The following is a 12,081-nucleotide window of genomic DNA, read 5'->3' as shown; positions in this document are numbered from 1 at the left end:
TTCCATTTGCTTTAGCTTCTCTACGCTGGAGAGCAAGTTTCAGAGTCTCCTCTGACATCCATTTTGACCTCTTCCTCCTTTCTTGTCTTCTTAATGACTTTTCACTCTTCATGTATGATGTTCTTGATGTCATCCCACAACTGTTCTGGTCTTCGGTGTCCAATGCATCAAATCTGTTCTTCAGATGATCTCTAAATTCAGGTGGGATAAATTCAAGGTCGTATTTTGGCTCTCGTAGACTTGTTTTCATTTTCTTCAGTTTCAGTTTGAATTTGCGTATCAGTAATTGATGGTCTGTTCCACAGTCTGTCCCTTGCCTTGTCTTCACTGATGGTATGGACCGCTTTTCCATCTTCTCCTTCCACAGATGTAGTCAATTTGATTTCTATGTGTTCCATCTGGCGAGGTCCATGTGTATAGTCGTATTCTGAGTGCCTTCCCACCTTCCGGTCCTGTATCTGACAGTGTTTCTCTGCTATTCATAGAGTTTTCAGTGACTAGCAATTCGGAAGTAGTTTGTCACTCTTTCTTCCTAGTCTGTGTTTGGAAGCTCATCTGAAACCTGTCCACCATGGGTTACCCTGCTGGTTATTTAAAATATTGGTGGCATAACCCTCAGAATCACAGCAATTCAAACCACCACAGCATGACAGACAGATGAGTGGCGGTTGTGTGGTCACTGTTAAACACGAATCTCCTTGCACTACGGGCCTTAAGTCCGCTCAAAGGTGGAATTTCCGTCCTCAGATGTCGCGTCAGTAAAGAGGCGGAAGCGCAGCAAGGGCGACAGGGTTGTAACGAGATGCTTTGGGCTGCGCTCGTGGGTCTCTTAAGTTGGTCAAGCCTGCCTCAAAGTCACGATCCAACGGCTAGGCCGGGACGGTGCCCTCGTGTCCAGGGTAAGTAGGACAGCCTGGCTGGCCGCTGCAGTCTCTTCCCGCTAGGCAGCTTCTCCCCATCGACCTGGTCTCCAGACACCTCTCACCCCGCCGCTCGTGGTCTGGGTTTCATTTAACACCTCCATCAGGTCTGCACAGTTCTTGCACATCATTCAGCCGCTGCCCCCCCTCCATTAGCGCAACCGTTGGAATCATAATAAATAGTGTGGATCATAATAAATCATGGATGACAGTGTAGAGGCAGTTGTTTGAATAGACCAAGGGAGTAGTTTAAAATCAGGAAAGCTATGTCCCAGGAGTCCCAGGGTTGTATCCTTTCAGTGTATTTATTCAATCTGTATGCTGAACACATCATCTGAAAAGCTGGACTACAATACAGGAAGAACTCAGCATCAGGATTGGAGATGGACTCATCAACAACCTATAATATGCAGATGACATAATCCTGCTTGCTAAAAGTGAAGAGGACCTAAAGAACTTACTGAGGAAGATCAAAGACTATGGTCTTCTGCATAATGAATTACACTTGAACCTAAAGAAAACAAAAATCCTCACAATTGGACCAATAAACAACATCATGATAAATGGAGAAAAGATGAATTATCAAAGTTTCATTATTCTGGGATCCACAGTCAATGCCCATGGAAGCAATAGTGAAGAAATCAAACAGTGTTATTGCATTGGGGAAATCTGCCTAAAAAGATCTCTTTAAAGTGTTAAAGAATAAAGATGTCACTTTGAAGACTAAGGTGTACCTGACCTAAACTATGGTATTTTCAATCACTTACATGTATACAAAATCTGGACAATGAATACAGAAGACCAAGAAAGATTTAAAACCTTTGAATTATGGTGTTGGTGAAGAATGCTGGCCTTTCAATAAAATCTGTCTTAGAAGAATCACGGTCAGAATGTTCCTTAGAAGTGAGGATGTTGAGACTTCATCTCATGTACTTCAGACATGTTATCAAACAGGGAGCAGTCCCTAGAGGGCGGCATCACGCTCCATTAAGTACAGAGCCAGAGAAAAGGAAGATCCTCTCTGAGATGGACCTCCACGGTGGCTGCAACAATGGGCTAAAAGAGCAATGATTGTGAGGCTGGAGCAGGACTGGACAATGTGGCATTTTGTTGTATGTACGTAAGGTCACTATGAGTCAGAACAAGTTCTCGTCTATGAACCACATACTTCTTCATACTCTTTTATTAACCATCTGTAATGTTTTAAGCAAAATTTAAGATGAAAAGTTTAAGATATTATTTGCATATTAGAGACTTGTTGTTGTTAAGTGCTGTTAAGTCAGTTCCGACCCATAGCAACCCTGTATAGGGTTTCCGAGGAGCAGCTGGTGAGCTTGACCTGCGGACTTTGCAGTCTGGTGTATTAACCGTGACATCAGCACACCTGCATTAGGTATCTAGAAATATTCTACCCTCTTTCATTCATACCCCTCTTTCCTCAGCAGTTCATTTTATTGGTATGCTTCTGGATGAACAGTTAGGTCTAGTAAGAGGAGAGCAGTGGAAATTCTGACTTGTATGTCATCTATAGCCTCCATCACTACCCTTAAACTATTAGTGGCAGTTTCTTTCTTTAGTTAAAGGACTCACCTATAGCTGTGTTAGTTCCACCAACATTTATATCATTTTCATCATCAAATTCAATTCTAACTCCTTTTCCATTTCCTGCTGACACTCCACAACCTCCACTTCGGCAGAGAGATATTGGAACAACGCCGTAGACATAGGCTAACATAATAGGAACACCAATACCTTAAGAGAAATTCAATTTGTCATTATAAACCAAAACATAAATCACAGAAACACAAATCTTAGAAAGTCTTTTCAACAGAATATGTAGAAGGGGAAAGTGTTAAAAGAGTTCTGAAGATTTGGCTACAACAGCTTCCAAATGGGGATTTACCCAGTTGTTAAGGGATACAAGCAAATCAAGTTCCCAGTCTTTCAGGTGGCACACATAAGGAAGAAAAACAACAACAAAAACAGATAAAAAGATGTAAACTTTATTCTTTTTAAGTGACACGGTTCTGAACTTTATTGGAGGTTGGGGGTGTAGGGAGGAGAGCATTAGCCATTAACAATTTATCAACGACTCTAAGGCTAGGCTCCCGAACCTACAATACGTTTAACCAATACCGTTACTGAATAAGAGGCTTTCTGTAGGTTCAGTTTAAATTAACCTTAAACCTTAAAAAAGTAATCCTCTCATCTTCAGTACTAAGAGAGTGCTTTAGAGGTAATTAAACATTGTAAGTATTTTCTTACCTACAGTAACTGCAGCTACTACTGGAGACACAATTACAGACAAAGTCACACCACCTGCTATGGCCAGATTCCGTTTGTGCTTTGAAATATCCTTGCCTTCGTATCGATTGTGAATCTTGAATCAAAAATTAAAATGGCAAAGAGGGATTACAGAGAAAACACATTACATATTTGGAGTTTGATGAAATAGGCTTATATTTGCTATAAGTTTAAAGTGATTTCTTTCATAATTTATAATTGAGTGTCCTAATTCAAGGTAAGCTTTTTATTGTTAAATCATATTTCACAAATCATTTGCTCCTTTTTAATAAAACAGTAATTTAATAAGTATGACTTTGTTTACTTTTCAGTGACCTTAAGAAGCAATTCTAATCAACAAATATCACTAAATAAAAATCATTTTTCTCTCATACCCCCCCTTTTAATGAAGAAAATTATTTTCAATTGACTCACAGTAAACGATATATAAAATAAATAATAGCTGCTATGGGAATTGGATCTGTTTAGTATTTTGTTCAGTGCCGGTGTTAATAAAGATAATTTAGTAGAATCATGAAAGTGACTTGAAGTGAAACCTAGGAGAGTCAGAACACAATAGGACTGCCTTCTTTTTCCAGGTCTTCCAAATTTTCTACCTTTGAAAAAGTGTAATAACTTTTCTGTTGTTCTCTATTAGTAAACAAATTTGCATTTTCCTTCCCTGACAGGTTCCGGTCTTACACAAGTTCTAGCTTTTGAAGGTTTTACTGCATGATAGGAACTTCTGCAAATAGTTTCGGCTTGTTCTCATGGTTTGCAAAGGCTAAAATAAAACTAAAGTACATTTCCTGCCTCAACAATGTACAAGTAAAATAAAATGATGGACTTAGAAACAATATTCCTGATGATGCTTAACTGGTAGTGGATTACGAGTTGGGCTGCTAATCGCAAGGCCAGCAATCTGAAGTTACCAGTTGCTCCTCAGTAGAAGGATGAGGCTTTTGGCTACCATAAACATTTATAATCTTGGGAACCCTATATAGGGTCTCTTTGACTCAGAATTGACTCCACGGCACAGAACCACCACCACCACCATCATTAACGCGGTTATTTTAAAGACTATAGGATACAATGAGTCTTGTGGGATTACTGTATAGTAACAAACCTGGGGTGGGAAGGTAGGCAAAGCAAGCATGGGGACAAGGAACATATCTTTCCTAGTCAGAATTCTATTTCACAGCAATGACAATATGTTCTTAGGGAGTAGCTTATGTATTGCCCCAAACAGCCCTACAGGCATAAATGGCATACCTTCCCAAGGTACCTTTCCTTATCCTTTTCCTATTCCTGGGAAACAACACTGAAGCTGAGAAAAGACACTGATAAGGAAGGGTCAACTTGTAAAGACAGGATGCTAGGAGAAAGGAGTCTTTCAGAAAATCATGCTTTAAATACTAATGTTCAATAACACGAAATTACATACATCATCCCACTATTTCTAATTTGACTCAAATTTTTATTACTTTGAACACATTTTCTATTTTTTACTCTAAATGAATGGAGTTCTGGTGTGGTGTTGTAGGATAAGCACTGGACTGTTAACTGCAAGCCCAGTGATTCAAGAATCCATTAGTCACTCCTATAAAACCCTGTACAGGGTGCTAGGAGATGGAACCAACTAACAGCACTTAAAACAGTAATAAAAACTATGAGGGAACCCGGGCTTTAGATATTTTATCAACTTACTAAGTTTTCTGGATTGGTTTTGAAGGACCAAACGCCACTGAAAAACAATTTCAGCGAAAACAAATTTATTGACTTGCAACTCTTTGGATTCACTTGTTTGAAAAAAAATTAAAAGTAACTAGAAATTACCCTTGAAACTTGAACAATAAGGCAAATAATCTTTCCTCTATAAATTCTTTGTGGTATGCACAGACCCCAATCTCTCTCCTACATCTATGTCAAAGTAACTGAATTAACAACTCTGTTTTCAGTAAGACCTTGCTTGGGATTTGTTGTTATTGTTCAGTGGTGTTGAGATGGTTCCCACTCATAGCGACCCTGTATGGGGTTTCTGAGGAGTGGTTGGTGAGTATGAACTGCTGAGCTTGTGGTTCAAACCGAGTTTGCAGTCGAGCGCTTATCCTACATTGCCACATGTAAAATTACTATAGTTTTCCTGTCATGCCAAAATGGCTACACTGAAACTTATCAGGGATAATATAATTTATGCATCTGGATTCAAATTCCAGCTCTGCTTCTTTCTGTATAACTGAAAGTAAATTACATAAACTTTCTAAGCCTCAATATCCTAACACAAAACTAAAGACTAAAATCTCTATTGAAAAGGTTATAAGGTTAAAACTAGTCAAAGTACGCACAACACCTACTACACCATCACAGGGTGCAACAAACATTAGTTCAGCCTTTTTAATTTATTTAAAAATTATATTCTATCCTTTAAGGAGTCCTGATAGCACTGTAAGAGAAACACTGGACAGCTAACTTTAAGGTTGGCAGTTCAAATCCACCAGCCACTGTGCAGGGGAAAGATAAGGCTATCTGTTCCTGTAAAGATTCCTAGCCTTGGGAAACCCTATACAGGGTAGAGTTACTATGATTTGGAACAGACTTGATGGCATGCGTTTTCGGGTTGGTACCTATTATTTAGCTCAGGTAAAGGATTGGGATTAGATTATTTCTAAAGACACGTCCAAATTCAGAGATTTATCAATTTAGATATCAGCAGATTTGTTAGCACCTTCATATATATCTCTTAAAGTGATCAAAGAATGATTTGCTTAGCTAATTAATTATAATTCATTAATAGCAGGTCAGTGGTACTCATGAATAATTATTGGTGCTGGACTTCCACTAGTATGTTTTAATCTGCAAAACAACACATTTATTAACGGAAGTAATACGGGGGAGAAAACTTTCATTTAAATTAGAAACAATTAAACTCACTGCCACCAAGTTGATTCCAACTCAGCAACTCTGTAAGACAGAGCAGAATGCTCCACAGGGTTTCTGAGGCTATAAACCTTTATTGGAGCAGAATGCCTCATTTTCTTCCTTAGAGTGGCTGGTGGGTCTGAACTACTGACCTTGTAGTTAGCTTACCCAAGTATACCACCAGGGTTCCTTGGACAATTAAGGAACTGTTGTTGTTGTTAAGTACTGTAGAGTCGATTCCAACTCATAGTGACCCTGTACAGGGTTTCCGAGGCTGTAAATCTTTATGGGATCAGAAAGCCTCATCTTTCTCCCATGGAAAAATGGTACTTTCGAACTGCTGACCTTGAGGTTAGTAGTCCAATTCGTAACCACTACACTACTTAATTAAGGAACTAGCTAATTATAATTACTTTGCCTGACGGCATATGTTATTTTACTATTAATTTCAATTATGAAGTATATGCCCATGAGAGAAATGCTAGCTATGTATTTGTCAATACTTAATCCTTAAAAATTTACAATGCAAATGTACTAAAGGTTTCAGGGTCAGATAATTTTAAAACCAGTTTATCTTTTAATGTGTACACATGAGCATGCCAAACACTGGAAATATATTAACCTATGAAAAATAGTAATTGTTTCATAATGAAGAAACTGTGACACGTTTCTAAAGAACACAAAGGCAAAACCAAACCAAACCAAACCAAACTCATGGACCAGATAGGGATGCATCTAAACATTGTGAATACGATAGTAAACCAAAAGGAATTCCGCATTTTACCTTACGGCCCACATACACTGGAATGCCAATAATCATTGCCGGGATAGCAATGCCTGCTATCAAAGCAATTCCCACAGGGGCGCCAACAAGTGTTCCCAGCTGCCACAATATTTTCTTCTTTCGGCTCCAAGGCTTCTTCCCCCAAAAAGTACATCCTGATGGACTAATGGCAAAAATATAACATAAATAACTGCTGGAAAACATAATAACGTCAAATTACATAATGCATTAACACAGTGATTATATAATGTTTCTCCTACTTAGGAGTGAGATATCTTAATCTTTACATTTTATTCAATGATCAAATATCTCTTTCTCTCCCCCCCCCCCAATTTAAGTAAGGACGACCATATAGTAAAGTGATACTGGCAGCTGCAATTCAGATGAAAATTTATGCCTTCTCTTTCCTTACTCTCAAAATTTTGTAAGTTTTTAAAGAATTAGTATACCATCTATTTTAGTCTTATACTTATCTGTTTCCTTCCTCTCCCATCAACTCATTTAGTTGCCTAAATGAAGTAATTTATATCTGAGAAAACAAAACAGAACTACTTATTACCTACCACAAGACATTAAATACTATAGGCTTTACAGGTAAAAAAAAAAAAGAACACTTCTATTTCTTATTTTTGACTTGTTATTAATTCCAAATGACTGGTACAATAATTTGTTTCCTTTTAAATCCACATAACTAGAAAAAAAAGACAGTTTTTAAATAGTTTATAAATCATAAATTTAACAATGCTTAGGGATAATACTTTTTCTTACAAAGTTCTTTTGTGCCCAGCAATATATTTAGAATAGCTCCTTCTGTAAACTTACCTTAAATAATGTAAGTCTGAGATTTCCTTCATACACAGCCAACAAAACTCACAACCACAGACAGCACATGTCATGTGATTGCAGCTTCCATCATTCATCTTTATGATATAAGCAGCACATCGTGGGCATGGCTTTATATCATCAGCTATTAGGAAAACAAGATAAATTTGTTTAGTATATGAAACAGATCTAAAAGCAACAATTTTAGTGGATTGATATCATTAGTAGTATAGCCAACCCCCTGCAACATATATAATTTGTTAACTGATATATTTAATCTGCTACTTTTAATATAAAAAGCATTTTGTCTTCCCTTCTGAGAAAGGTAAGATGTTTTACATTAAATTTGTAAACATTTTTCAAACACATGAGCAGATAGTAAGAATAAGATATACCAAATGAATAAAAAGAAAAAGGAGAACCAAGGTTAGTCTAGGCAAATTGTGAAAAAGGTTTTTGTCCAGACCTTATAGCTGTCTTCTCTGAGCAGCACTTTATGTTCTAGAAATTTTACTTAATTAAAATGCAGACGTTCCATACACTATTTCTTTAGTGAATGAACTCTAGTAGGAATTGACAATCTTACATTAATCTGGCACTACAAAGAACTATGAGTTCATTTCTTAGTAGCATCAACCATACTCACTGTAAAAATAATACAGATTATCTGTAGAAGTCTTCTCTTCCACCTCCCTTATTTCAATTCATATAACAAACAGTTGGGCCTTGCAAAAAATTAGTACACAGAGAAAAAAGAGGGGAGGTAAGAAGTCAAGAAAAAGTTCTTTGGTTATAAACACTATGCTGTTTATAAACATTACGTTCTTATGGCTAAATGCTTTTGAGTTGATTCCAACTCATAGCAACCCTCAATAGTTTCCAAGGTGCTGATGGGTTTGAATTGCCGACTTTGTGATTAGCAGCCCAGTGCTTATCATATTCCACCACACCAGACAGTTTCAAAGTTAACGTAATTATTGTTAATTATGCTCATGACTTTTTGTCTTTTTCCATTTTATTCAAGTGTTCAAATGTTGTTGGTGTATGCTCCTTGTATAACAATATGGCTACAATGTCTAAAGGTACCAAGTCAAAATCAAGAGGTACAACTTTAGAATTGACAAGTAAGTTAATTCAAATTATGTAACTATTTTGAAATCTGGCATCTACTTAAAGAGTAATGTAATTATTTCACTCTATTAGCCAGATTTATTTTCTAACTACATACACAATTTAAAAAAAGTTTACAGAGAGCTACTACTGAATTAAAAAATTGGTTCCAGTTTCTTATAAGCATTAAGCTATATTGTGTTCTCCTTTCTACAGTTTCAAAGTCAAATTTTACCCATGTGCTTTATCAGTGAATTCAGACTTCCTTAGTGCTTCTTCTAGGGCCAAAGCTGTTTTTAAACTTAAGAAATGGTCAATGTTCACAATTAATGTTTTAATGATACAAGCAATTTTGAGTAAACTGTTAACTCTATGCAGTCAGACCAAAGCAAATGATAATGACTAGAATGTAAAAATTTTAAATATCCTTAAGTCATGATTTAAATATTCCAAAGTCTGCATTAAAAAATGAAAACAAAAACACTGGGACATGAATAAAATCTGGCATTTATATTTGATGTAGCATCTAACACATCCAATTAAAGAAATACTAATTTGCTGAAGTGGAGTAGTAATCGATAAACTTCCTTACTCCAGTGTATGGTGGGGATATAGACACTTGGGCTTTGGTTCTAATACATGCAATCTTCAGGACAAGTTGAAAGGTTACATATTCCCATTTAGTCTTATGAGTTCTAGAAACACAAAATAGCCTTTCAATGTTAAGATGACATGTTAAAGAATTCATAACATAAACAATGTACTTTTGTTGTTTCTTTATATATCTGTACCTATATATTTTTACTCTCTGTATAGTCATTTTTGTCTACTGTCAACTTTCCTTAATCCAGCATTTACAGGGGGAAAAAAATACTATGCACATATGATATACTTCTCTCAAAAGAGGCTCAAGATGCAAAATGCTAAATTATGATGTTTTACTGATCAGACTGTCAACTGATCTACCATTCCCCAAGAATCAATGATATTTAAAAAAAGAAAACGATTTATCTTTTTAAAAGTGTTGGGCAGAGCTCTTATCTTTTTTGATTACTGTATTTCTGTCTACCGTTAAAAATGAGCATTGTCTTATGAAGGAAAAACATATGATGCAAAATACTGTGTTTAAATACTGCAGTCGCTTCAATCTGTAAGGTCAGCAGTTCAAGGGGACCAGCTGATCCTCGGAAACCCTAAATAGGGTCGCTACGGGTCAGAACTGACTTGATGGCACTTCACAACAAGGTATAAAAAGTCTGACTTAGATGCACTGCTGTTGTGAAGTACCGTTGAGCCAGTGCTGCAATATTGTCAGTTTAAAGATAAATATAAACACAATATGAAGTATTTAGAGCACATTTATCTATCCATAGGTGACTAACTAGAAATAAGCACAATTTTTCAATGTATCATAATAATGGAGGTCAGAGAATAATAAGATGCCTGAAACAAAATTAACTAAAATATGGCAGCTTTTTTTTTTTTCCACAAGTAAGTGAAAAACCAAATTCAAATCTTTAATGTTCTATGTTGTTGCTGTTAAGTGCCATTGAGTCGGTACTCATTCAGTGACCCTGTATAGGGTTTCTGAAAAGCAGCTGGTGAGCTTGAACCGCTGACCCTGTGGTTCAACGTGAACTTGCCATCCAGCGCACTGAACCCAGTGCCACACCAGAACTCCTTAATATTTTATAGTTTATATCAAAAGAAATGATGACACAAATGTCATTTTGTCTGCCAGCTCAGATTTGTGAAGCACTGTAAGTAAAATTGTTAAGAACTTTAAAATTTAGGTTTAGATGTAAAATTTTTAATCTTAAGATTTCTGAACATGGAACAAATTCCAAAAAAAATTTCCTTTAAAAATAAACATGAAAAAAATTTTTTTTTGAAAATATTGGGAAGCAACATTTACTCCAATTATGCAAACATTTAAGCTCAAATCATTCAGGAAATTTTTCTTTCAGAGTCACAATCAATGTTACATTATAGGAAATAAATTATTCTCAATTGTTTAGTGCTGTTGACTCACAGCAACTCTGTACAGGGTTTCCGAGGAACGACTGGTAGGTCTGAATTCCTGACCTTGCAGTTCAACTCAACCTTGAAGTCCAGTACTATCCAGTACCACATCAGGACTCCCATTATATTCACACCCCAAACCAGTGGTTCAACTTAGTATGATACTCTAGTTGTTACACTTGGCTTCAAAGAAACTTTTGATCATTTCTAAAAATCATATTGACAATAAAAGGATAACGTAAGAGAATGTATCATGATCTAAAAGTTACAACCAATATGGCATTCCAGGATAGCACTGCTAAAATAAACATAAATCCTCCTATGGTAACTACTTCAAAGATGACCAGTATTTATTTGGATTACTAAGTTATGGTGTTTATTTATTTATTTTTTAATATTTTGTTACATTTTAGGTATAACTTTACACAGCAAATTAGGCTCCCATTTAACAACTTTTATAAAAATTGTTCCATGACATTGGTTACAATTTTTAGCATTCTCATTATTTCCATTCCGTTTGGTCTGTTTACACTGATCTAGCTTCTGTTCCCCTACTGCTTGCCTTCTCTTCTTTTTGGGGAAGTAAATGTTGACCTCACCACACGTCTGTCAGTTTGTAGAACTGTGGTGGCTTATGAGTTGCTGTAATTCTGGAAGCTATGCCACAGGTATTTTTAATACCAGCAGGGTCACCTGTGGTGGACAGATGTCAGCTTGAAGACTAAGATGTGCCTGATCCAAGCCATGGTATTTTCAATAATCTCATCTGCATCCAAAAGCTGGACAGTGAATAAGGAAGACTTGATACCTTTGAGTTATGGTGTTGGAGAAGAATATTGAAAGTACCATGGGCTGCCAAAAGAAGCAATAGATCTGTGTTGGAAGAAGTGCAGCTGGAGTGTTCCTTGGAGGTCAAGATGGCCAAACTTCGTCTCTCATACTTCAGACATATTGTCAGGACATTGTCGGACTCCAGTCGCTGGAGTGGGATATCATGTTTGTTAAGGTGGAGGGTCAGAGAAAAAGAGGAAGACCCCAAGCGAGATGTATTGGCAAAGTGGTAGCATCAATGGGCTCAAGCGTAGTAATGATAATGTGGTTGGTCCAAGATCGGGCAGTGTTTTGTTCTGCTGTGCATAAGGTCACTATGAGTCAGTACTGACTCGATGGCACCTTAACAACAACAAATGTTGACCATTTGGTCATCTATAGTTGATTGTT

The 12,081-nt window shown here is 36.7% G+C and overlaps 1 protein-coding gene across 1 annotated transcript in view; it reads right to left on the bottom strand.

The window, feature by feature from the left end:
- The window catches only part of RNF19A (ring finger protein 19A, RBR E3 ubiquitin protein ligase), a 58,362-nt gene that overhangs the window by 12,071 nt on the left and 34,210 nt on the right, over positions 1-12,081 (bottom strand). Inside the window, exons 4-7 of the mRNA XM_006859180.1 lie at positions 7,729-7,873; positions 6,907-7,069; positions 3,186-3,300; positions 2,511-2,672 (exon numbers count right to left, since the gene is read on the bottom strand). Of these exons, the coding sequence (XP_006859242.1) occupies positions 2,511-2,672; positions 3,186-3,300; positions 6,907-7,069; positions 7,729-7,873 (585 nt within the window). The remainder of the gene's footprint in view (positions 1-2,510; positions 2,673-3,185; positions 3,301-6,906; positions 7,070-7,728; positions 7,874-12,081) is intronic.

The sequence above is a fragment of the Chrysochloris asiatica genome, unplaced genomic scaffold, assembly GCF_000296735.1.
Source record: "Chrysochloris asiatica unplaced genomic scaffold, ChrAsi1.0 scaffold00031, whole genome shotgun sequence".
NCBI classification, from domain to species: Eukaryota; Metazoa; Chordata; class Mammalia; order Afrosoricida; family Chrysochloridae; genus Chrysochloris; species Chrysochloris asiatica.
Note: the sequence above shows the minus strand (reverse complement) of the source record. Positions and strands in the feature narration are given on the sequence as shown.